At 43.8% G+C, this 26,859-nt stretch overlaps 1 protein-coding gene across 1 annotated transcript in view; it reads right to left on the bottom strand.

Moving 5' to 3' along the window:
• The window catches only part of ME3 (malic enzyme 3), a 164,762-nt gene extending 157,998 nt beyond the window's left edge, over positions 1-6,764 (bottom strand). The window contains exon 1 of the mRNA XM_016206821.2: positions 6,582-6,764. Within this exon, the coding sequence (XP_016062307.2) occupies positions 6,582-6,764 (183 nt within the window). The remainder of the gene's footprint in view (positions 1-6,581) is intronic.
• Between the last annotated feature and the right edge of the window lie 20,095 nt (positions 6,765-26,859).

The following is a 26,859-nucleotide window of genomic DNA, read 5'->3' as shown; positions in this document are numbered from 1 at the left end:
ATTTTAATCTTTACTGCATCCTTTTGGTTAGAGCCGTGTTTTAACCAGGCTGCTAGGCAACCATTTGGGTATAGAATGAATGCTTTTAACCGCTGACCTCAGCATCCGCAATGGTAGGATAGCCCTCGGATTTTCATCGCACAATCATAGAGCATCTTTTGTATTCTGCATCAGAGAGCCATTGAGACACCACCCCAAAGGATTTCCCAATGTACTTTCTACACATCAAAGTGGAGGTTTGGAGGCTGACTATAATCCAGGCCTTTGCAAACAGAAGTGCTGCACATGAGCGACCCCTCTGCAATGGGCATATAAATCAGAAGGCCTTTCCCTCCCTCCCACTGTAAGGCTGGCATTTGCAAAGAAAACCTTTGGTAGAAGTGACAAAAACGCAAAGTAAAATGAAGCCGTAACCCCCAGAGCCTACAAAAGCCCAAGAAGATCAGGAGAAACTGGAACAGGGAAACTGAAGATGAACCTGAGAAAGTGCCTGCAGAGCCTTCATAGAGAGCCCAGACTCAGACTGGCTTAGATGCCAACTGGCCCAAGTCTGAGTCAGACAACATGTATTTCTGTATGGGATCTGCCCTCCAAGCTGCTGCTTACGCAATCTAGATACCGTTGTTTACAACTCTTTTTAGAACAGGCAGCAGGTTCCTACGTTAATGTGTTATTACATGTGTCTAAATATATCACCTCTAGAAGATAACTAATTATATGCAGGAGAACCTTGAAACAGGACTATATTGGAGGAATTTGCACAGGATAAGAATGCCACCCCTGTGTTACAGAAAAGTCAACTTCCAAAAGTTGATCTGAATGTTACTCTCTTGGCTCTAGAAACTTAATGCCCAGCAGAAACTGTAACCTAAAATTGAAAAGACAATGGAACATTAAATATATATATATATATATATATATATATATATATATATATATACATATAAAGAAAATGGGTCTTCCATAATTCCACTGCTTAACACAGTCATATTCTCCCTTTTACTTCCAAGACTTTTTACAGTTACATATTTTAACACTCATGGTTGTAGATTCCGCTTAGTATTTTTCATTTTGAATTAAGCATTCATAAACATAAGCCAGTGTTTCTAAAGTCTTCATAATGATCACACAAATGCTAATCTAACACATAGTATATTTTCTTTAGAGAGCAATTCAACTCTTCATAACAACATGTTTAGGAGAAATTACTCTCTGAGCATCATCTCCGCGTTCTAGGAGTAGCAAATCTCCCTCCTGGGCTTCTGGCACCCCATCCTACATGTCCTCAATTTTCTGCCACCTGGGAGATGAGGTGCTTCCTGGTATGGTGTCTTAGTCCACTTCGGCTGCTATGACAAAATACCATAGACTGAATAGCTTAAACACCAGGAATCTATTTTTCACAGTTCTGGAGGCTGGAAGTCCAAGGTCAAGATGCTTACAGTATAGTGCAGAAATACAAACAATTAACAAGAGACATAAGTAAGGAAATTAAATAGTATGTTAGGAAGTGTCAGATACTATGGGGGAAAAGTAGACCATGTTAACGATGACTAAGAAGGTTGAAAGGACTATTTACAACTTCACATGGGGTGGGTAGAATAAGTCTCATTGAGAAATGAGAAGCCTTGAAGGTAAGGGAGTTAACCCTGTGGCTATTTAGGGGATACGTTCTTCTAGGAAGGGGAAACGGCCAGTGCAGACTGTAGGGAGGAGTATGCTTAGAGTGTTGGAGGAACAGCGAGGAGGCCAGAGTGGCTTGGGCAGTGAGTGAGGCTGAGAAGCAGCAAAGATGAGGTCAGAGAGGGTCAAATCTCGCACGGCATTGTAAGGACTCTGACTTCGCAGGGTTTTGAGCAGAAGAGTGACATGATCAAACAGTTTTAAAGGGATCACGCTGGCTATTGTGTAGAGAATAAACAAGTGAACCACAAGTGGAAGCAAGGAGACCTGCTCAGATGCTGCTGCATCATCCAGCAGAGAAATGTTTGTAGCATGTGTCAGAGGGGGACCTGTTGGGAGCAGGGCTTGGATTCCAGAGCTAGTCTGAAGATAAAGCAGGAAGATAGAACAGGATTATCTAAGATTGGACATAGGGTCTGAAAGAAAGAGAGTAGTTAGGGGTGTGTGCAAGGTTTCAGCCTCTCAAGGTGTGGTTGAAAGAAACAAGACTGGAAGATGGGAGACCAGTGAGAAGGCTACTGCATAATCTAGACACGAGATGATGAAGGAGCGAACAAGGCTGATGGTAGTGGGGATGCAGAGAAACTGATGATTTTAAAGGTTGGAGTAAAATTGACAGTAAAAAATTAAAGTTTCACATAAACATTTTGTGGCAGTTCATCAATATCCATTCTCTACTTAATGTGTAGAATTTTTAGCTGAATACATGGGTGTCCCGCTAAAGGTTACATTTTCCAGGTTCTCTTGCAGCTAGGTGTGGCCTCTGACCAAGTTCCAGCCAATCGGATGTGAGTGGAAGTGATATTTGCAACGTCCAATTTGTGCCCTATTAAGATATTTCTCCTTTCCACTGGCTTTTTAAGGGAATTAATAGCAGAGGCTAGAGCAGCCATCCTGACCATGAAATTTGTAAAAGCAACAAATCCAACCACCTACCTGGGAATGCCTACCCAGACTTGTTTATAAGACAGAAACACACTTTTGAGCCTCTGTTTTTGGTGTTCGTGTTGTTACAGTTGCTTAACCTTTAGCCTAACTAATATAAGTTCTTTTAGCTGTTCCAAGCACAAAGCCCTAATGCCAAATGTTATCAATTCCATGAAGCCAGGACAGTATTTGACAGGAAAGGATTTAATTCCAACCTGCCTCTGCTTGTTTGTTCTTAAAATATCTGAACAGTATCTGAGCCTCCAGTGCCCTGAGTCACCGCACAAAAGACTCAAATCTGAACTGCTGGTTATGGAACCAATGTTTACTTCATAATCCATTGCTTCTCTTTCGATCAGAGGCCCAATTCAACATCACATCAGAAACAGGTCATGGGAAGACATATCATGTTATCTGCCTTTGGGGCAGAAAACAACATCACCCACAGACTTCTAATTCTCCGCACAACCCAGCCATCATCTCCTGATTGATCAATGAGCCAAGTGTGTGATCACAGAGTCCCCCCACCAAAAGGAGGCAAGATCAAGTTCTAAGCTGGCACTGAACAAAAACATATACTTTAATCAAAGGCAAATCCTAGCTGTGTGGGAAGCCAATAAATCACCACCAAGTATGAAAGAGATTGAGCTGAAACCTGTGTAGCCTCAGACGTGCAGCCAATGCTCAGGGCCAGCCATCCAGCCTTTACAGGTTCAGTGATCTAAACACATCAAGTCCAAGTGGGAAGGTGGTCACCCGTGGTGCTTTGCAGTTTCTGGGGGCTGCACTGCATGAAATGTGCTGGTCCTTAATCACAGTGACTTGATGAAGAACCCTTTTCATTCACTTTTTTCCATGACAATTAAGATTGAGAGATTAAAAAACTACAAGTGAAGAGTCAGTGGAATTTTATAGGAAAAAATCATTGTTGGCATGTAGGTCAAAAGGGGAGGCTGATGCACTCTGGGGAAATCACACATGCCTTTGGTGAAATGCCTGAAGCCTGGGAAGATTTAGGTCAAGTAAGGGCATTTCCACCAATGGGCCGTTTATAATTTCTCCAGGCAACGAGAGCATTGGGCTAACTGTAAGGTAGTGGCACTAAGGTTGGTGAAGTTCAGGGGAAAGGGATCATACACTGATTGAGATCATTTAAAGAGCAAATATTTATCGAGCATTTCAGGTCAGAGAGAGAGAGTGTCATGTGATAGGACAGAGGCTCTGTCCTTAAGGTGCTCAAGGTCTGGTGTGAAAGACAAACTAAACAGCCATTATAATGGGGTGCTTGGTGCCAAAAGGAAACAAGCACAAAGTGGTAAGACAAACAGGAGGAGACTTACATCTAATCTGGGGAGTGGGAGATAGGATAGCCCTTCCCCAAAGAGGCTCTAGGTAAACTGGGGCCAGAAACATTTTGAGGGCCCACTTCCTACATTAATATGATGGGGATGCTACCTGCCTATGATGACATCCCTATTAAATGGAGTTGATCATTGCCTATTTAATGTAATAAAAATATGGCTCATATCCTATAATATGTAATCAAATATTTACTCTGTTGCCACAATCTCCGTGAACAACAGAAGAGGTCATTACATAAATTTCAGAAGAAAGGCAAAATATTTGTTAAAAAATGAAACAGAAGTTGATACATTGGTGAATTTGCATCATGCAGAGAATCTAGACTCCGGGAGGGAACTTGGAATCATCTAGTTCCAATTCTGTTGTCATTAAGAATATGCCTGCCCTGCCAGAGTGGCTCAGTTGGTTGAGCATTGTCCTGTGCACCAAAAGGTTGATGGTTCGATTCCTGGTCCGGGCATGCACCTGGGTTGTGGGTTTGATCTCAAGGGATGAATGGAGACACCAGTGGACAATCCTGGCATCACCCTAGATACCTTCCTCCCTCCAGACTGGCATCAACTGACTTTGTAGTTATAAGGAAAAATTTTAACATCAGGAAAAGGTAAGGTCCCCTAGATTTATGGACAATGTCTCACTTATATTATTTAGAAGGAAAGGAGGACAGGGGCAAGAGCGCTTTTAGGGAGCTGTAAGCCCAAGGCAAAACCCCCACCCAGACATCTGAAGCCTTTATTTTTTTCACTATTCTCAACGCAGTAAGTGCTGATTGGCAATCTGCCAGTGCTTCCTAGGCAATTATTGTCAAGACGATTGGAGTCCATAGTAGGGAATTTATTGTCTTGCCTTCCAGCATCCATCCCCCCTCCCTCAGATGACAGCACACAGCTTTACTGTGGGGGAACCATATCCCCTTTATCCTAATCAGCTAGCATGGGTGGTCCTACCTTGAATTCTTTCTTTAACTCCAGGGGTGAGCCCTGGCTGGCTTAAGTTATGGTGATTGGTTTGGGAATGGGAAGGGAATCCAATGAGAGTCAATGAGACAGAAGGATTATTTTTCTGAGGCTTCAGAGGAAATGTCTTTCCCACAGGAGCTACCAGAAGAAAGTGTCTGTCTATCCCTGGACGGTGCAAAATAAGAGATGCAGGACTATGGCAGCATCGGAGCAAAAGACTCCACTGAATGGGGCCTGAAGATGCTGGCATTGAAGAAGCAGAGCAGAATGCCAGAGAAAACCTTCATCCTTAGGGATGCTATATGGACTGCTGGATCAAGCCTTGCCTGCAACCCTCCCTTTAGAGGAGGGGCACATTTTTTGTTTGCTTAAGATCATTTATTTTCTAACACTTGCTACCAAAGTAATTCAAATTCATAAAACATCTTAAATATTCCCAAGTAGGAATATAAAAGGATATAGGGTCTTTTAGGGGGAAGGCAGGGAGAAGGTATAATAGAGTTTGAAAGAAAGACTTTTTTTCTTATCTTCTATTAATTCTGCAGGAAAAAAAATCACAATACTTAGCATCTACATAATTGTTCCTGTTTCTGAAAATCACATTTCCACATGTATTTTCTCACTTGAATTTCACAATCCTGAGAAACATCAATTATTAAAATTTTTATTTTGCAGTAATTGCTTACTTATCATGGGCTCTATATAATTTATTATACCAAATTCAGCAATTCATTTAATTGTCACAATAACTAAATGAGGCACAATAACTAAATGGTGGGTCTTTCATAACATCCCTTTTAGGCAGGAGAAAACTGAACCTCAGAGAAATTTATTTTGAGAAGGTGTAGGGTGACAGGCGTCAAAATCCAGGCCTCTTGCTTCCACGGTTTTAATACCGTTCCGTCTTTTTCAGTTCAATCCTCTGGACCAGTGATACTAAACTCTATTTCCAGAAACAAATGTGTGTGCTTTTAAGTACCACATTAGCAGTGGGCTGAACTTGACCAAAGCACTGTAGATCCAAATCTGGATGCCAGTGGCTGAGCTGCCAGAACTAACTAGTTGGTGACCTTGGGCAAGTTCCCTTTGCCTTATTTTCTCATCTGTAAAAGGAAAGACTTGAATTAGGATCTCTGATACCTCTTTAAGGTCTAAAGATTCTATAACTCTAGACTTTCCTGTCCCTGGTTCACAATAATTTTTTTCTCAGAATAATAATCTCAGCTGACATTTGTTCTCAATGAGTGTCAGGTACTGTGCAGAGACCTCTACCTCCATTTTCTCTGAACCTCACAACTGTCTCTCTTTTACAGGTAAGGAAACTTGGACCGACAAGTTAGAGGAACTGCCCAAGATCAACAGAATTAGTATGTTACCAAGGGAAGATCTGACACCAGGTCAGACTGGCCAGAGGACCTCAACCCAGCCCAGAAGCAGCTGGGCTCCCTGCGTTACTGGTCACCTCTTTCTCAGCAGAAGAGGGGTGGAGAAAAGCCAAACCGAGTTCAATCAAGCCCCTGCAAGGCAAAAATGTTAAGTCGCTGGAAGGGCGCCTGGGAGGATCCTTCCCAGGCCCAGGAGGCGGGGCGCCGCGCTCAGCAGACGCCGCAGGATCCCGGCTTGGGCCATCCTACCTCCCAGGACCCTTACCTTGTTGAGATGCGGGTTCCTGGTGACATCGTATCCTCGCTTCTTCAGGGGCACAGGGCGCACGGGGCCGGGCTTGGAGTGGCCGCCTCGGGCGGGTGCGGAGGGCGCCCAGCGTGGGACGGCGCCGCAGGCCCGGCCGGGCAGCAGAGCCAGCCGCGGGCCCGTGCTCAGCGCGGCGCCCATGGTCCTTGAGCAGACCTGGCACCGGGGAGAAACCAAGGTCAGGGGCGCCTTCCGGCCAGGCAGGCCCTGCGCGCGCGGCAGGGCGCTGTGCCCGCGCCCCGGACGCGTCCTCCGGCAGAGGGCCGGGGTCCCGAAGGGTTAACGGCGCCAGCCCCGCCCCCGTTCCGCAGCCACCTGCGCGGTTCTCTCGGGTTGCGGTGCGCAGGCCTCGCCCAGCGCCGCGGGGCAAAGCGAAAACGAGCCCAGGACGCAGATTCCGTGCGGGTGACAGCGGCGTCACCCCCGCTCCCATCCCTGGGAAGAAGCTACTGCGCAGCAAGGAGTCCCCGGACCTCCACCCCCCGCTCGGTGGCGAGACTCGGTCCCCTCGTTCCCAGCCCACCTGCGCTGCGCCCTCCCGGAGCTGGTATCTCTGTGGCCCGCTGCGGGGCAGGCGGGGCGAGGCGCTGCCAATGGCTGGACCGCACCGGGCGCTGCGAGCGCGCGGGGCCGGTGCGCTCTGGAAACAGTGGTCCCGAAACCGTCGTTCGCAGTGCGGGGCGTCCCCTGAGAACACGCGTGGAGCTCTGCGTAACCGCCTGCGCACCTCTCCCCGGAGACAGAAGGAAGATCAGGATGCCTCCCCTGCCCTGAGCCTCTCCACCTTAACAAGCTGAACTCCTGGGGAGGGTTAGGATTTAGGGATCAACATACCCGATGACTCCCACTATTTGGTGAAGGCCTTGGCTCTGCGATTCAGAATAGAAATCCTCAGACACCCAGGGCTCAGCGTTGCACCGTGCCATCCAGTACCACAGCCACTAGTCACACATGGCTCTATGAATGTAAATGGAATAAAATTAAAAATGCAGTTCCTCAGTCACACTAGCCACATGCTCCAGGGCCACTTGCACACAGTAGCTATGGGATTGGACAGCAGACATGGAACATTCCATCTTTGCCGAAAGTTCTCTTGAACAACGCTGATTGGTACACGGACCACAGCTACTGAGAGGGCTCCTAGGGACCCTGTGGAGCCTCCCATGGATTGTAGGGACCAGACAGGGATCTTGTGTCCATCTAGTCCTGAATTTAATTTTACACTTTGTCCACAATGTAGCCAGAAGATTCATTTTAAAGCATATTGTTGTGTGTGGAATAAAATCCACTCTTTTTGGTGCCTACAGGTTATCCTATAGCCTGGCTCTTGCCAACTTTTCAGGTTCATTTCACTCCACTCTCCCTCTCACTGAGTTTTAGCCACACTTGCTTCTTCCTGTGTTTCCACCACACTCAGGCCTCTCCTTCTTCAGGGCCTTTGCACTTGCTATTGCTTCTACCTGGGATGCTCATCCTCTCAGATCTCCACTAAGCTGTCACCTCAAAGGCCTTTCCTCCACTTCATAGGGACTAAAGGGTTTTTCCCTTCAAAGTACTTGACACAGTCAATATTTACTCATGTTTCTAACTGTTGACTGTCGGTCTCTCCCTAGAAGGTGAACTTCATGAGGAAAGGCTCGTTGCTGGTAAGCCCCATGTATCCTCATTGCCTAGCTCAGTGTTCGGTACGTAGTCGCACAATAAACAGCCGCTGGGTGAATTAAGGGAAGTGACAGCCACTTTCATAGGGGTTGTGAACCCTCAAACTGGCAACCAGGCTGATGGCATCAGCCTCTACTTACTCCCCTTTGAACCTCCCCATGCAAGCAGCTTTCAGAGCGTGTGCTCTGGCCCTGGTCTATGTACAAAGCACATAACACAGTGCTTGGGGCTGCCCTTGCCTGGAATCAGGATCCCCTCCTCTCCCTCAGGAGCGATCATCTCTTCCTTCAGTCTCTCCCTTTTCCAGTTCAATCTCCAATTTGCAGCTCTAATGATCTATATGAAACAGCGCTTTTAGAAACAAAATCAGAATCATTCGGTGGGGGGATGGGGTGAGGCTAAATACAGATTTCTAGGCCTATCCATGGAGATTCTAATGCAGCAGGATTTAAATGCCTGAAGTCAGGTTTACCCTTGGACTGTACATTTACATAAGCCCATAAATGATCTTTTTTTCTTAAACCAGTTTGAGTCAGATTTTTGGTTGCTTTCAACCAAGAGCATTAACTGATACTTTCCTCTCAGCACTGTTTTTATATTTGCACTTCTTCCAACCAGTTTTACAAACATCCTGAGGGTGGTGTGTGTGTGTGTGTGTGTGTGTGTGTGTGTGCGTGTGTGTGTGTGTGTGTTCCATTTTGGTACCTGGCACATAGCAAATTGTCAAGAGCTATTTGTTGAACGAGTCTGCCTTTGTTCAATACAATGACCTCTCTCTCACCTGGAGGACACTTAATAGGTAATCTAAGTCATTTAAAACTCAGCTAGGAACCAGGATGTAAACAACAAAATTTTCCAAACAAGCCAATATAATTTTTATACTATCTATTCCCCAAGGGACATACAATTTATGTATAAGAGTCTCTTGCGTGTCCCTACTTGTGGCTTATATTCTCTTAACCCAGACATAATTATAACAATATTGTTCTTTTGTGTGTTTGATCCTTGGCCACAGTAGAGAAAAGGTGCGAAAGGCAGGTGCAAGTGCAGCTGCAGAAGGCAGGAGCAAGAGGAGGTAACTGCTCTGTTCTACAGAGCTGTTCAGGGACCCGCGTTCTTTCTCCAGGCCATTGTCCTCCTCTCCATGGAAGCACTAATAGCACATCAGCATCCCAGCCAGTGGGAAAAGGTAAAGAGAAAGGTGAGGGCAAGCAATTCTCCTTTAGGGAAGTGATGTGGAAGTAGCACATTATTATTTCTACTCAACGTTCTGTTGGTGAAAACTAAGACGTGGTCACACCAAGCTGCAAGGGAGTCTGGAAACTATTGCCTCTAAAGGGAAAGGCATGCATGCGCTCTACTAAATCTCAGTGGGGGCGCCTACTACTAAAAAGAGGAAGAGAATGCTTCCTGGGGACTAGTAACTGCAAGTCTAGATATAATGCTCATTTTATATGAAAGTGCTTGGCATGCATAGAATGGATGCTCAGAAACTGTTAGCTATTATTATTGGCAGCTGTGGTTTATCTGGTTTCGTGGCAACTTCCTTACTTTTAGGACAGAACAGGGTTACAAAGGTCAGGTTCAGAGCCATGAAAATGTTCCAGGACTTTTTCCAACTCCAGACAACTTGCGCTTCCTTAACTGTCAGCCCTGTGATCTGGTCCAGCACTATGTTGAACTAACAAGTCTCCATAATTCGTCTTGGTCCCTCTTCCTTCACATCCCACTTACTGACTTCTGCCACAGTTGCAATATTGCTTCTTCCGGTGGCAGGAAAGGAATCCCATTCCCATCATCTTTGGCCAGAGCTTCCATATTCCCAGCCCACTGAGTACCTTTGCTTTTCAATCCTGACTACAGAGATTTGCATATCTATTTGTTGCCCTACTAGATGGAGTTCCTTGAGAACTAGAACCACCATTTATGTCAATACATCTCCAGTACCTAGGACAGTGCTTGGTACCCAGAATGCACTCACTTTGTTGAATTAAATAAAATTAATATGAATCAAATTTGAGTGTAACCTTCCAAGGAGTGGACAAATTTTGTACATTATTAAAAGGGCTTCAAAGTAGCTTTAAGTTAGAGTTTTAGTTGTCAGCTACCTTCAAACAAGACTGTTTTCTATAAGCATATTTGAATGACTCTACATATGGGTTAAAAAAAATGGAAGTGCATTAAAAATTTATTATTTTTTGTTTAATCTTATCACTCCATAAACATATAATATTCTATATAGCATTTATATTTATGATTGCCTTAAAAGAACTCTTTAATTCACATTGCTACGACTAATACTTGGAGGTACTTCAACTCTATTGTTTGTCTAGACCAAAGGAGACTGGTGAGGAGCATTTACTTCCTCCTGTCCACATACTCACCACTCTGAATACATACCCTGCACTCTGGCCTTGGCTCAAGCTGTTTCCTCTGCTGCCAGGTGAAGCGCTGTCCTTCCTTCACAACTCTGCTCAAACACCACATCCTCCAGCATGTCTTTCCTGATTCCCCAGCTTGCCCTCCCTCCCACATGCTCCCCAAACACTGTGATTTGTACCTCTCCTGTTGCACGTTCACAGTCTGTCTCTGTGAAGTGATTTATTTATGTGCCGCTTTTGTCTGAACCTCAAAGGGACTCTCAGAGGTTAAAACAACAGCTTTGGATTCAGACAGTCCTGAGTTCACTAGTGATGAGCTTGTGTGACCTTGGACATTTTAGGTGACCTCTTGAAGCCCTGTCATCTTCATGGATAAAACTGGGATTCCCATTTACTTCCCACATGGGTTCTTGGTGGGTTAATGTATTTGTTTTTTAAGAGTGCACTATAATGCACTTGCCATATGCCAGACACTATCTAGTGGGTTATAAATACTAACTAATTTAATTTCATAACATTTTCATGAAATACTGAACTGGTTGTTAAGCTATTTCTCTCAGCTCCAGATATACCTTCCTATACTCTGGTTTATGGCTGGAGCTTGGGCTCTGCAAGCCAGTTCTTTGGCAGCAGGTTTCCTGTTAACTTCTGCCAATAAGGGGCACTAGAGGGAGACTGAAGGCTAGAGAGGGGATATTCTCTCCTTTCTGTTTACTTGCTATTTATTTCCTTTCAGTATTCCTGGGATCCAGCCACAGCCCTTCACCTACCATCAGCCGTTGGTCCCAGCTTCCTCTGTTCTAGAACCAGCCTCACCAGGCCCCACAAACGTAGCAGCGGGTCTCTTCCTCCACGTTTTCAGCTTCTGATGGTCCCAGCCTCTTCCCTTCGTTCCTCCAGCCTTAGAGATGGGAGCTGCTACCTGTGATTGCCTCAGAACTCCCTTCTCATTCAGCCCCCTAACCCCTGCAAAATCAGTCCTTCTAGTAAATTCTTTTTGTTGAAGTATACCTACTGTGGTCTGGTTTTCTTGCCTGGAAGCTGCCTGATATAGGTTGGTACTATTATTATCTCCATTTTACAGATGAGGAAACACAATCTGGAGAAGTCAAATAACTCATGGGAAGTGGGCTGGGATTTAAACCCAGGCTCCAGAGACCACGGTAGTCACCAGACACTAAAGGCACACATCTGGGAGGTGCTCAGCCAGGCCTGGCGCAGGGCGAGCACCAAATATGCAGTGGGTATCTGATCTGCAAGCCCCCTCCTCCCTGGGACTCTCAGCCTCGAATCCTACATGACACCCAGTCCAGGGCTGTGTGCAGTAAGTGCCACTGAATTGCATTGGTTTCATCTGAATAGGGAAAGACAATGTGGCATAGGGAGCCTGAGTTAGAAAAAGATGTGGAGGAGCCAGTGGGGCCACAGAGCCTCTGCATTGGGTCCCTTTGACCCCCTTCCTTTGGAGCTGTTTCCAGGGTAACAGATTTTCCTTCTTTCTTATACATCTTCCCACTTCTCTGTACCCTCCCCCATCCCATCAAGTGGGAACAGACAGCTCTCTGGCATTCTGAAAATGCTACAAGGAAAAATGAAACAGTAATTTTTGTTGGGTAGCAGAAAAAAACATGTTTCTTATTTCACTCTTGCATGGTATTCTATTTCTCTCTTCTTCTATTGCATTGCCATAATTTTTTAATACCCAATTCGAACAAGAAAAGCACATCTTTGAAGCAGCCACATTCCTAATAGAGGTAGCCCATCGGACTCCGTTACCCCTGCATACTGCCGTCACAAAAACACTTTGAAATCCCTGTTTATAAACTCGGTCCTCTACTCAAGTAGTTGTTGTACCAAACATAATTGTTTCCAGAAGGAAGGAGACAACATATTGCATTACTTTCTCATCAGACTGCTTGCCGGATTCTCATTTAGTTCTGCACTAATCCTCAACAGACTCGCTTCTCTTCCCGGCCTGGCCTACGGGCCAGCTCTTATTTTCATGACTGGCTTAGGCACCAATAATTTATAATCCATTTCATACATGACCCAGCTTCCACCCCATAGCAGGAATTCCAGGAAGAAAATGTCCTTGGTCATAGTGACCAGGGAGAGAATGAATAACCAGTGCTTCTTGTGTATTTTCTGGGCCTCCGGATTTCCCAGAGGTTATTTAAAAAAAAAAATTAAAAAAAAAAAATCCATTTTCTGCCCCTCTTCAAGCACTCTATTCAAGCACTCAGGCTTCCGACAGCCACCATACCATCCTCCATTCTGCTCCTGGCCCCTCTGCCTCCTCCCTCCTCACACAAAAGTTAGACAAAAAGGCAACTGTTAGAAAAAGGCAAGATGCAGAAACAGAAATCCGTGGCAGCAGCTGCTGAGCTGAGCAGCTGATAAGGGGGAACAAATCTGTGCCCTCGGTGTTTGTTTGGAGGTCAGGGCGGTGGCCCGTCAGGGGAAGGGGAGGGTTCTTTGTCCGCAGAGCAGTTTGCCCATCTGGCCCATTCAGCATCCGCCTCCTGCGCCTGCCTGCATGCCTTGACCCCAGCCCCTCCGGCTCCTTCTCTCCTTGGGCTCCAAAATCACTCATCGGTAATGAGCATACCCCCCTGCTTCCTCACTGATTTTGCAACGGTCCCGACACACCTCCACAATGGGGGAAAAACTGGCTTTCCCCGTTGACAGTCTTATTTTTCAGTGAGACAAAAATCCTCAGCTTTCTGGAGGAATCCCGAGGATCTCCCTAGCCCTTGGTTTATCTTTCTTTCTGGCGTTTTTCAGGTATGTTTTCCACATGCATAATTGGTGAGACTGACAGACTATTCCTGGGTTCTTTTCAGCTCCTTATCACCTCAGTTGGGCCCCCCCCAACCCCTTCTCACAAGATATAATCACTCAACTCCTCCCCTCAGCTCATATTAGGCCTCAAATCCCCCTGCCCCATTCACAAAGCCTTCCCCCAAAGAGATGTAATTTGTTTCCTTTGTGGACTCACAGGTTAGAGCTTCAGCTTGTACCCTTTTTTACTGCACTGCATGTTATCTGTGTTATCAGGAGGCCCACAGAGCAAGCATTCACTGCGCTGTGAAGCCCAGGTGTTTCTCCCTCCAGTCCTACCAATGTTCCCTTCAGGCCACTTGTTATCAGGAATATGCACTTCTCAGAGCAGGTGGATTTCATTCTCCTTGGCTTGAATTTGGAGCTTGGTTTCAAATATAAAAGACTGGCTCACAAAGGGCAGCAGCGGACACTGAACAAGCGGCATCTAAGTGATATGGACTGGAGAGTCACCTTTTTGCTTTTCAGGCATCAGAATTAGCTACACGTCTTTTTCCCCCCACAGGCTTGACTCTGCTATTTCAAAGCAGGTTTTGAGACTTGAGCTCCATCAGCATGTTATGTAACACTTAAATTCACACGATAAAATAAGGGATAGACACCAAGGTTGCCATTTCAGGTTGTCATCTCAGATTTTTGCCATTATAAATGTCAAGTTCTTTGTATACTGACTAAGAGCTTTTTCTTTGGAGTCAGCCACATCTGGGTTTGAATCCTTTCTTTGCCACTCACTAGCTGTGTGATCCTGGGGATCTACTTGATCTTTCCGAACCTCAGTTTTCTTACCTATAAAATAAGATGATAATGATAGTACTCAAAATAATTGCTGAATAAACATTGGTTAAATTGCACTTAACTGGATTTTCAAAGGCTCAGCTTTCAAAGTGTGAATATGAAATATTGGTATAACTCCAAGGTGGCTAGTGGTGGGGGCTGAATGTTCAGTGAGCTTTAGCTGTCTATTAATTATCACAGAGCACACTCACCTACACCCCCCCCCCACACACACACACACAGAATGTGAATCTTTTAGATACTATGTCAGGTTCTATTAAAAAGGGGGTTGTGTGAATGTCCCCTGGGTGTCCCTGCCCATCTCATGCTGCAGGTAAGTACACCACTGGCTTTTAGTTTGCTACATCCATCTTCCTCCACCTAGCAAATTCCAGGACCTCAGCTCACCCCAACTTTGTGCGTATCTAGGAGTCTGTGCAGCCAGAGGCTGACTGGGGAAGTCAGTGATGGTGGGAGAGGAGACAGATCAGATGCAGGGTGGGGTGACCTCCTACTTTTCACACCAGTCAGGATGAGATGACATTCTTGAAGGCTAAGAAAATACCACAAAAAGTAGCTGAGCCTGAGCCATGACACCCATGAGGATGGCCTGTTTAGAGAAGGGACTGTACCAAAAAGAGGCTGTGGGGTTTACCACTCCAGCCTGGTACTGAGCAGAAGGTCACAGGAAGTCAGCCAGGGAGCTCTTCACCTAAGTCAGGTCTCCTTAAGGGCATCGAAGAAAACCTGCTCTTGCTGAAGAGGCAGTTGTCTACTCGAACAATTGATTTTTTTGAGACTACAGGCAATTTTTAACCTAAATTCTTTTCTGCTGTCTCATACCTTTTAACTGTAATTTTGTTCATTTGGTCTGTTTTCAGCTTGTTGCAATCTTTATAATGTTGACTGTTACCCCAGTGTTAGTCTTACTCATAGTTTTGCATCACGCACACGTTCGATAAGCTGGCATTCTGGCACTGCATTAACAGGAACTTGGGGACATGCCAGAGCTCTGTGGCGAGCCAGGAGAGACTACTGACTTGGTATTCAGTCAGCTAAAAGGTCAACACTCAGAAGCACTCATTTAGTTATTGCGGCATGGGACTTTTTAGAGAAAGAAAACACCAACAAAGTCAGGAAATATCAAAGTCGGTAAGAAAAAATTACATGGTAAAGCTGGACTTGATAATGTTCTGCCCAATATCCTTTCCCTTCTACTTGATAGTTATAGGTTCCCAAAGGGAGGGTTCCTGGTCAGTTTAATGAATTTCAAAAATTTCAAGGTAAAAACAAAAAGTGGATTAATTAATTTTCATTAATAAGTAAAAGCCCAAAAGGACCCATTTAATCCTCAGTTAACTGGATAAGTCAGTAGTTCAGTTACCACTATTCTTTGATTTTTTGTATAATTAACCTATTCTGTTGTTGTTCTAAATGGTGGTTGCAGATATAATGGGAACGGGGTGGGAGAGCACAGAGGCTTTAGTAAGAGGGAGAACTGGCCAGAGAAGTGGATCACACACAAAGTTCGGAGATGAGCAATTCTGGATCACAGTCATCTAGCATGTAGCTCATGGGCCAAATATCATCCCTCTGAGGGAAAGTTTTAACCAAAACAAAGAATGTTCCCCAATTAGATGACACATCTGAACTAGAAAACCAGAGTTCTGTGACTACCCGAGCCTCCCATTGTGTAGAGGTGTCACCCTAGCAGACTTGGATCAGTTTTAATCTCTAGGAAGAAAGTGAATGCTATTATCTAATTTGGAGGTGTTTGGGTTTAATTACATGAATACTATATCATGATACCAGGGCATTAAAAAGGATTATTTAGTATAGGAAATACAGATTAGGATTAAGCTTTCCTATGTGTGTGCCTCACACTTGAATCTCACTCAATAACCCGTGCCAGGCATGGATCCCCTTGACTCACTATTGTTATTAGTGGAACACTGTGCAGATATATGAAAAGCCCTGGGTGCCTCTGCCCTGACTGTGTCTGGGATCCTGCACCACTCAGCCTTTTCCAGACAGTCTACATTCCTTGGGGACCCTAATGTAGATGTGCTACGGATCCTGTCTGATTCATAGGACCTGTGCATGGTGAGTCCCAACAAGCCAAACCACCCAAACGCCAAAATTGGTAAAGCAGAAGAGATGAGCATGAAATGACTCTTAACTCTAAACCCTTTGATTGCCACAAGGGAACCAAGCGCAGGTTTTCTTTGCTTAAAAATGGTGGCCAACAGTGGTCCTCCTTACGAGATTAAAACAGGTACTTGGGTATTAGGATAGTATAAAAGCTTAGGGAGAAAGACCAAAACCAAATTTTAACACTGGATATATTTATCCCGAGTTTATTGATCATAATGGGATTATGGCTTGTTTATTTTTTGGAACAAATATAAACATTGGTGCTTGTGAGAGGGTGTTTAAAAGCTAACAAATTGTATGTGTGAGAGAGAGAGAGAGAGAGAGAGAGAGAGAAAGAGAGAAACAGAGAGATGTATATAAATAAATAGTATATAAACAAGGTATATATATATATTTTTTTTCCTTTCTTTTGTTTTATTGTTGGTATAGCTTTTATTATTAACAACCCAAAGTAGTAGATACTTTAGAAATAGGCATAAGATAGGCCTGGCTGGTGTGACTTAATTGGTTGAGTGTCATCCCATGCGCCAAAGGGCTCTGGTAGGGCACATACCCAGGTTGCGGATTCCATCCCTAGATGGGGCACGTATGGAAAGTAACCTATCAATCACATCAATGTTTCTCTCTCCTTCTCCTTTCTTCTCTCTTTAAAAAAATAAAAATAAAAAGCATTAAAAAAAAAGAAATAGGCATAAGATACACGACAGGAAATATAATATACCACTTTTCCGGCTTTGGCATTAACAATCTCCTAATTATCTTTCATGATGTCTGAAATTTAGATTCATCGACAATGGGTGTGTTGAAAAATGTGCTTCATGGGGCTTCTTCTCTGAGGCAGGAACACCAGGAATGCACGGAGGCAGCCCCTCCTGCTCGGCCATCTGCTCCAGCCTTCCCCATGAATGCTCTGCCCTCGCTCCTCCCTGCTCTTGTTCAAGCAGTTACCTCCTGGAGCACTTTTACTCGCCAATGTCTAAATCATAGATATTCTCCAGGGCCTACTTCATATATCACCTTACCCTCTAAGCTTTGCCTACTACATCTTTCCTCTTTGAACTCCCCTACTCAAGGCCTTGATCTGTGCTTCAAGTGGGTGATTTCCCAAATCTTGATCCCCCCAAGATCTCTTCTCCCGTCCATGAATTCCATGTCTTTAAAAGATGTGTCTCTCAAGTAAATAGTATTTATTAAGAAAAAGTTCACCTATTCAATCAGTGCCTTTTGCTTGGACAGTTATTATGTAACTATCAATAATGTCATTTTTATTTATATTATGAATTTCATAATCACATGAGTCACTCTTACAGTTGTGGCACTAATTATATAATAAGGGGAAAGTTAGGTCAGCAGCTGGTGGCTAACTCCAGCTGTTGGGCTATACTTGTGTCCAGGGTCGTGCCTGTTCTGGACCACCAAATATGTCCCTGTAAAAAGTTCCCACAGTGTCATGGACAAGTGATCAAAGCTACTGATGAGCATGAGGTAAGCAGTGTTAGCACAGAGCTGATATTACTTCAGCCTGCAGAAACTTGACCTTTTCTTTTCACTGCTGTGACAAACTTTCCATTTCTGCAAAGCTTTAATCCTGAAAAATAGCTTTTCAACCTTCAGCTTTACTTTCTAAAATCCCTAAGTTTCTGGGGAAGGCTAAAATGAGAACGAGGAACCTCTGTTCTAAGCCTCTCTGACGCTTTTACTAAACTTCAGCTGTATTTCACACTGCTGTGACTGCAAAGGTTCTGATTTCGGAAAAAGTGACCATAGATGATTGTCCACAATGTAAAATATTAGCTATTAAAGGGAAAGCTTCAGAGCTAACTATAGTGTCCTGCCTTTCCAAACATAAACTTGGTTGAGCTTGGGAGGAACACTTATGTCCAGTCTCATAGAAACAACTTTTAAAGAAGGAATTATGAGTTATAATTTATTGCAGTCCTACTGTGTGCTAAGCACTGATGGAAACACTTCACATTTGTTATCTCTACTTCGCCAACATTTCTGCACAGTGGGTTTTATCCCCTCTATATAATGCATATAGATTTATATTTTTGTGCATTTAATTTTTTAAAAAATCTGTTCAAACTCACTTTTGACACTGGTTCTTCAAAGGGTAAAGTTATTACAACAGAAATGAAAAGAGAATCAAAAGAATATGGTTCTTGTCTATAAAGTCTGAATAATAAGCTTGCAAGAACACTTTCAAAGTGAGTTTTGACCACAACAGAAAAGATAGAAATTCTTGGGCTAGAAGAAAGCCAGGAAGACAAGGAGTTCCTAATTCCACCCTTTTACAAAAGGGCTGAGCTGTTTCTAGTTTACCCTTATTTCCAGAGTACAGCCCTTTGGGCACCAGCTAAAGAGCTGAAGCATCTACTAGTGTCTCTCCTCCTTAGACAAAAAAATTCAGTTTTTGTCTTTCAAGTAGAGTAAGCTCATCTAGGCTCTCAGCCTCCTCCCAGCTGCTTTCTGTTTGAGGCCAATTAAGACTTGGCAAATGCCTCAAGGACTCGCTTCTCCACACTTTTCTTCCCTCAAGGTTCTTAGCCCCCCATGTCCTGCATGGCTTGGAGTCTTAGTCTGTTCAGGCTTCTATTGCAAATTACCACCGACCGGGTGGCTTAAGCAACAAACTTTTATTTCTCACGTTTCTGAAGGTTGGAAGTCCAAAATCAGGGTGCCGGCATGGTCGGGTTCTTGGTGAGGGCCCTCTCCTGCTTTACAGACGGCTGTCTTCTCACTGCATCTTCTCATGGCAGAGAGAGAAGGACCCCGCTCTCCTGTGTCTCTTCTTATAAAGGCACTGATGCCATGAGGGCTCCATTCTCATGACCAACCAAATGCCCCAACTCCAAATACCATCACACCGGAAATTAGGGTTCAAGGGGATGGGGGAGGGGGTGACACATAAATGTTTAGTCTGTAGCCCTTGATAACCTTAATCTCTCATTTTTGAATGCTATTTCCATAAGACCGTTCAGCTGCTGCTTTCTGCTTACCTTTCTCATACGGCACTGCCTGTAAATGAGTAAATACCTCAAGGAAAGGCAGTTGGCAATAGGACTGCGGCAGGTGCCCCTCAGTGTTCCTTGGTGAGCAGCAGAATGTCTTCCCTTGCGCTGCAATCTTTTTGTCTAAATTGTTACAGACCACAGTTCTACTAATTACCAGATGTTGCAAATGACGAACCTAACACCATTCTCACTCTCTGTTGCAATTCATTTTTAGAACTAGTATTCCCAAGTCTTATTACTTGTACCCTCACAAAATATACCAGGATTTTGTTACTGGCATACAGAATTATATTGAAATATTAATGAATGTCTAATGAAAATTTCATTTCCATGATGGCTTTTTAGTGTCAATACTTTAAGTTTAACAATGGATACAAAGAACTGGTACAAACAATATGCCACAGCAGGTAATGAGTCTCTGGGCAGGTGAGGAGAGGAACTGAGATGGGAGACGGATGAGACTTCAATACACAGAGAGAAGTAGGGGGGTTATTCCAGCAGGAAGTTAAGCAGAGCAGAAAAATCGAGTCCAAAGATTGAAGGATGTTTAGAAAATGCAAAGGAGGCTACTGGAATTGAGTGAGGAGAAATGAGAAATAAGATTGCAAAATATTCTGGGATAAGATTGTAAAAGGCTGGGTTGCCAAACTGAGGGGTTTGAAATTTATTCTTTCTGCAGAGGGCAGCGTGGTCTGTGGCAGTGGAGTGGGAAGAGGTTATGGGATGAGAGCCGGCTCTCGGCCCCAGGAGAGGGACAGTGAGGCCCTGTGCATGGGAGGGGCAGTGGGGTTGAAACCTAGGCCATCCACAGTGTTAGCCAAATAGGGTTCAAAGTAGGGTTCGGAGGAGTTTCGCCTCCAGCTCTGTTTTGCTGGCATGGAAGAGCAGAGTAATAAACATGGCCATAAAGACTGTCTCTGGGCAGGAACTTGCTACTAAGTGACGGCTGGAAGCCTGGGAATGAATTGTTTTTATAAAATCTCCATCTGCTTGATCTAGTAAAAAAAAAAAAAAAATCACATGAGCCACATTAAATCATGTGAGTTAGCAACAACAGTTTTTTTATTGCAGTAGGCTTATTTGCACTTTCATAAATTCATGATTAAAAACACAGATGTGAAATTTGGTAAGGCTGCAGATCTATCTAGGGTTCAAGATCCTAATATATAATTTTAAATATGTTTTTATGGATTTCAGAGAGAGGAAGGGAGAAGGAGAGAGAGAAACATCAATGATGGGAGAGAGTCATTGATCAGCTGCTTCCTGCACATCCCCAGTAGGGGACCGAGCCCACAATCTGGGCATGTGCCCTGACCGGGAATTGAACCTTGACCTCCTGGTTCATCAGTAGACGCTCAACCACTGAGCCATGGGGGCTAGGCAAGATCCTAATATTTTAAGTATTTATCCATAACAATCTCAGGTTTTTAGGATGAAAAATGTAGTTGCTTCCAAATTGAAGCCTAATAACTTTCATATCAGAACTTCTACCTATTTATCCAATTTTATCTCTTCATGCTTGCAGCTTTTGATAAATGAAGTTGTTAGTTTGTAGATATCCATTCATTCACTATTTATTGAATACCTTCTTTGTTCAAAATATAAACTAGACTTTATATACAGTGTGTCATTAATCCTCAAAATGTTATCTGCATTTTACACATGAGGAAGCTGAGGCTCAGAGAGATAAGACATATACCAGTAGGATTTCTCTCTCTCTCTCTCACATACATTCTCTCTCTCCCTCTTCCCACCTACCACCCAGCCCCAGGAACTGAGCCTACATCTACAGGAGCTGGCCTCTGGAAGCTCTTTTGGGACAGATTCTTGCTTCCCTTGTCGTTATTAATTGGGACCAACAATAAACATATGATCCAACTTGAGCTAATCAGATCCTTTTTCCTAGAAATTTGAAACTGGAATTCAGAAACTAAAGTCCATGCTTGTGGCTGGAACACATAGACTTGAGAGCCTGGGGGAGGCAGATTCCAATAATATGGTTGGAGAAGCGTAAGAGGCGTAGAAATGAGGACAACGCTGTTGTGAAGAGAAACAGAGATGAGAAACAGAGTCATGATAGCTTTCAAGCTCCTAATTTCCATCCTGTCTTGAGCTCTAGCTATATGTCTACCCCTAATTTCACCGTCATCATTATCACCATTATGTTTGGGCAAGCTAGGCTGTCGAGGATCGTATACCCTGGAAGATCTCAAAATATTTTGCAAATTACCTGGTTTTAGACCAGCGACATGCAGTGACTTTAGGGACTATGGTAGACACTACAGGGTGTTCACCAAACTTGTTTCTTCTTCCTCCTGAACACAGAGTTTTTATTACATGTCCCAGGCACCCTTGAAGTTAGTGTGGTCGTAAGACCAAGTTGCAGCACAAGGAATGTGAACAGAAATAATCTGAGCTCCTTGCAGGCCTGATCCATAACAACACCTAAGTGCCATCCTCTATGCCCTTTCTCCCAGGTCAGTGATCTTGGAACCCGCGTATAGAAGATGGAGAAGCTCCAAGATGGAAGGAGCCTGAGTTCCTTAATTATTACTTGGAAGAGAACCAACTGCTAAGTAGGAACACCTATTTGAACTTTAAGTGAGCAAGAACTACCTTTCTATTTTGTTAAGCTATTAATATTTTGGAGTTTATGTGTTACAGCATCTAGCATTACCTTAACAGGCATTCTAGCTTTGGTTTATGACATTAACACATATTCCAAGGTATATGAAAACTTTATTAATGGATAGGTCTTATAAAAAGGGAAATTTCTTCAGTACAAATAGGCCATGCTTAGAATTTTTCCTCTTAAGTCTTAAGTACATGGCAGGTTTGCCATGGAAATAGGATGACTCTGGTTCATTAGCATCCTGGGAATTTGAAGCGATGAAAGAGGCCAGTGTTTCTAGCTCTTACTTGATTAATCGCATTTACAACAAGAAAAAAACTATTTCTTGGTTTTTAGCCATAGAAGAAAAGAGTCCCGTATACCAGGAACCCTACTAGTTGTTTTTTAAAGGATGAGCTTTCTTCAATGACTTTAATTCAGAGATTAGGCCCATAAATAGTGAAGCAGAGATAGCTAACTGTGATCGGTATCAAACAAACCCCCTGATGGGGATAGAGGAGCAATTCTGTGGCTAATCTACTTAACTACACAGACCAACACTCCAGATAGTTTAGGGCACAGGATGGGTTATTGTTGCTATTATGATTGTTAGTTTATATTTTACAACTTGAGGGTCAATGAATTCAGTGGAGTAGGCTGTCAGTCTAGCAAAAAAAAGAAAAAGAAAGAAAGAAAGAGAAAAGAAAAAAATCTTTCTTCTTTCTGTTCCCTGTGTACTTAACCTGGAGTGAGATTATATCTGACTGGGCCTCCTGGCCTGCACAGTCAGTTCACTGGAGAATGCACAGCTCTGTGCTTGACTCCATCCTGATGTCCTTGGTCTGGGTAGGAAGCCCCAAACAAAACTAAGGATAAACAGTGGGTTTCATACATTGAAATTCAGCATCTCAGGTGACATTGGATGGCCAAGACTAAAGTAGACCCAGAATGAAAGTCTAGTCAACCTGCTGGGGGAGGGAGTAGAGATCTGGGTGAAAACTTGGGCGAGTAGCTCAGGGGCCATTGTTCCAACATAGCTATTAAGACCTGACTATTCTAGTCCAGAAAGGTTTGCAAGCAGACTGCAGGGCCCCAGGCACTAAGTTGCAGGGGGTATGGATGCAAGAAAGTGGACAAGAAGTCAGTCACTGGGGCACAGCCTCCTGGATTTTCCAGCACCTTGTGCACATCCCTGTCCTAGTTTGTCTTTTAATAATGAACCCAAGGCTCAGAGCCAGAACAGTCTTTATTGCTCACTTTATTGCTTACATGAAGTTTCATGTGTACATTGATTCTGAATCATGGTTTATGAAAGTGTTCATATCAGAGAATATTAGCCCTGGAAGGCACCCTCAAGGCCAAGGTCACACAACTAATTGATGACACAGCCAGGAAAAGAGCTCTCTCCCAGCTCCCAGTCTGGTGCTTTTTCCATGGCCCCAGGCTCTCTCTGTGGGTGCTCCCTATCACTGTTGGTGGATTGATTTGCAATGGGTAACAATTGTTTCTGGCAAGTTAAACTTCCTAGCCCAAATGGAAGACTTGTAATGCAGCCACCCCAAGGCCACTTGTTGACCTCTCAAGTTCAAGTTGCTTTTACTACTGATGAAAACTTTCAGAGGGATAGTTGCAGGTTTGATAGACCTGTGCTGTTCTGCTTGCTTTTGAAACCCAGGCAGGTTTCAGTAGTAATGATTCCTGGGATTACTAGCTCCCAGGACTCTGGCCTAGAGTGTCGTGAAATACGTTTGTGTGCTTGTCCACGGCCCCATGTCAGGTGGCCTATAGGGCTTCCTTGCTGTGGAAACAAAGACAAAAGACTTAAAACTGACAGTTACCAATGTGCATGACTCCACGTGTCCCATCATGATGTTTTCCCTGGAGGTTTGTTTTCCAGCTTTTAATGGTGAAAGAAAAGAGAGGCTAAGTACTTAGGGGACTGAGAATGTGCCAAACTCTCACGGGTGCAGAGATGCTTTTATGCAAATCAGTTTTTCATTTGCCTGGGGCTTAAAGCTCCTCCTGCATCCAGCTCTCAACCTGAGCACTTCATGCTTGGCTCAATTAAAATGAAAAGCTACATGGTGAAAGGGCGTAGGGTGCATGTGTTACACAGCGAATGAAGTTGATGAGGGATTAAAAGCAACTATATATTGACTAATGTGTATAAACAGTTCCTTTTATCAAATTAATCAGGTGCAAACAGTTTAATTAGACAAGTTAATTAAGAAAGATGCAACCCCAAACTGAAGTTATGTTTAGATCTCAAATGAGTGTGGTGTTTTTCTATATACTGATGTCAGAGACACAAGAAATGATGCAACTGGCAAATTGAAATCTTCTTCCCTCCCTCCCTTCCCCCCGCCCCAAAGACCCTTGCTTGCTGGATTAGCTTTGGGGGGGGGGGGGCGTAAGAATTGAGGTTATGTCAAAAGAAAGAAACCAGAGATTAAATTGATCTATGTAAGTAGAATTAAGATAAAGAAAGGAAAGGAGACATTAGAGCTTACTTAAGTGGACTGAATTGGGGGAACTTTTGGAGAGCTTGGAGTGGGCAAGGAGAGGTATGTTGGAAAGGTATCATGTAGACGATGATAAAAGGATATGAAATTGGAAAAAAGAATATAAAATAATTTTTGTTTTTTAATTATTTTCCATTTTGTGCTGTCTGAGAGACTTCAATAAAAATTTAAATTTTTCTTCAGTTATTTTGGATGCAAGACTAGATTTCTTTCAATGTGGAAGTGTGCAAAGATGGCATCACTAGGCAGTTAAAACTTATATGGATTATGTGGAAAGGGGAAAAATTCCCTTTCCCTCCTCTGGTTCTTTTGGACCACCGATTAATCAAATCAGCAGGAGGCAGATTGACAAGGGAAAATCAAATTTCATCTTGTGCACATGGGAACCTCCCATACATGAGCTAGTCATAGACCCCGCACACGTGAGTGGTTTAGATATAGAAAGGGGGACTGAGCGCTGGCCAGTGTGGCTCAGTGGTTAGAGAGTCAGTCCGAGCACCGTAGGGTCTCGGGTTCCTTCCTGGTCAAGGGCACGTACCTGGGTTGCAGTTTCCATGCCCAGCCCCTATCGGGGCGTGTGCGGGAGGCAACCAATAGATGTTTCTCTCTCACACTGATGTTTCTTTCTCTCTCCCCCTTCCTTCCCTCCCTTTAGCTCTCTCTAGAAATCAATGAAAAAAATATCCTGGGGTGAGGATTAACAAACAAAAAAAAAGAAGAAAGGGGGATTAAGGTACTTATATCCCGACATCCCATCCCAAGCTAGGGATGAGGTAATGCACCTTCGGGCTTCAAAGGGTCATTGCAGGGTGATAAGAACAGCCCTGTAGTCAATAGAAGTGTGCCCTGCCCTACAGATAAGTCAAAAGCGATCTCTGGTAATCTCTTATTATGGGCAAGCGCCTCATTCCAGTTCTCCTAGGTAGTTAAGAAGTTTCTTCTGAGCCTGAAGCTAAAATTGCCTTTAGCTCAAAGTAATCCGCATACCACTTAGGCACATTTTGGGGTGGCTCATTCTGGATCCCCCACAGCTATATACTGAATGTTAAACAGCAAGCATGTTTTTTCAACGTTAGCTATCATATATACACCCATATGCTTTCATGTATACATGCATTATTTAGTCTGATCAGCTCTCCAATAAATGTTTACTGATATTCAAAGGGAACTGACAGTTGAGAGTGATTGTGCTGGAGCAAGACCATCCTCTCTACTGGAAGAATAAAATCAAAATAGCACCTCTGCACTATATCTCAGGAACACAAGATAGCATTCTTATAGAGTGGTCCCCCTTCTTATCCTAGGTTTCGCTTTCTGAGGTTTCAGTGACCTGTGGTCAACCACGGTCCGAAAATATTAAATGGAAAGTTGCAGAAATAAACGATTCATAAGTTCTGCATTGTGTATCATTCTGAGTAGGGACATGAACTCTCACTCCATTCCCCTCCATCCTGCCTGGGACGTGAATCATCCCTTTGTCCAATGCATCCACTCTGTACACACTACCCCCCCCCCTAAAAACCTCCCCCCCTCCCGTTAGTCACGTAGTAGCTTTAGTAGCTGTCTAGGTTATCAGATAGACTGTTGCATATAGACTGTGGAGGTATCACAGGGCTTGTGGTCAAGTAACTCTTATTTTACTTAATAATGGCCTCAAAGCTCAAGAGTAGTGATGCTGGCAATTAAGATATACCAAAGAGAAGCCATAAAGAGCTTTCTTTAAGTGAATTTCTTTTGTATGTTTAGAAAAAAGAACATATATACAAGGTTCAGTACTATCCTTGGTTTCAGGGGTCCACTGGGGGTCTTGGAACATATTGTCAGCAGATAAGTGGGGACTACTGTATAATGTCAAGGGTGTAGTTAGGATGCTGATAAAGACTGGCTGGAACTTCAAGTAAACATAATCTGTCGGGAGGGTCGATGGGAGGAGCTAGGGCTTATGGAAGTTCTCATACTCTACAGAATCATAAGAACCCTGCACTCGAGAATCCTACAGGAAGAACTCTGTGTTTATAATAAACCTCAATCATTCTGACTTTCCCTTCCCTTTTCTTCCTTGCCCCTTCTCAGAACACCCCCTCTATCTTGGCATGTAGGCCAGAGTGGGCACGGGACTTGCTATGTCTGCATACACTGGGTTGCAACCTTTTCTTTTTCCTGAATAATTCCTTTTTAGTGACGAAACACCTAGTCAATGTTATTCTTCAGTTAACAGTACTGATGACAAAGGACTAGACTTAGAGAATCTCAGAGAGCGAAAAACATGTGAATCAC

The sequence above is a fragment of the Miniopterus natalensis genome, chromosome 11 (genome assembly GCF_054644295.1).
Source record: "Miniopterus natalensis isolate mMinNat1 chromosome 11, mMinNat1.hap1, whole genome shotgun sequence".
NCBI lineage: Eukaryota > Metazoa > Chordata > Mammalia > Chiroptera > Miniopteridae > Miniopterus > Miniopterus natalensis.
This window is presented reverse-complemented; position numbering and strand designations above follow the sequence as displayed.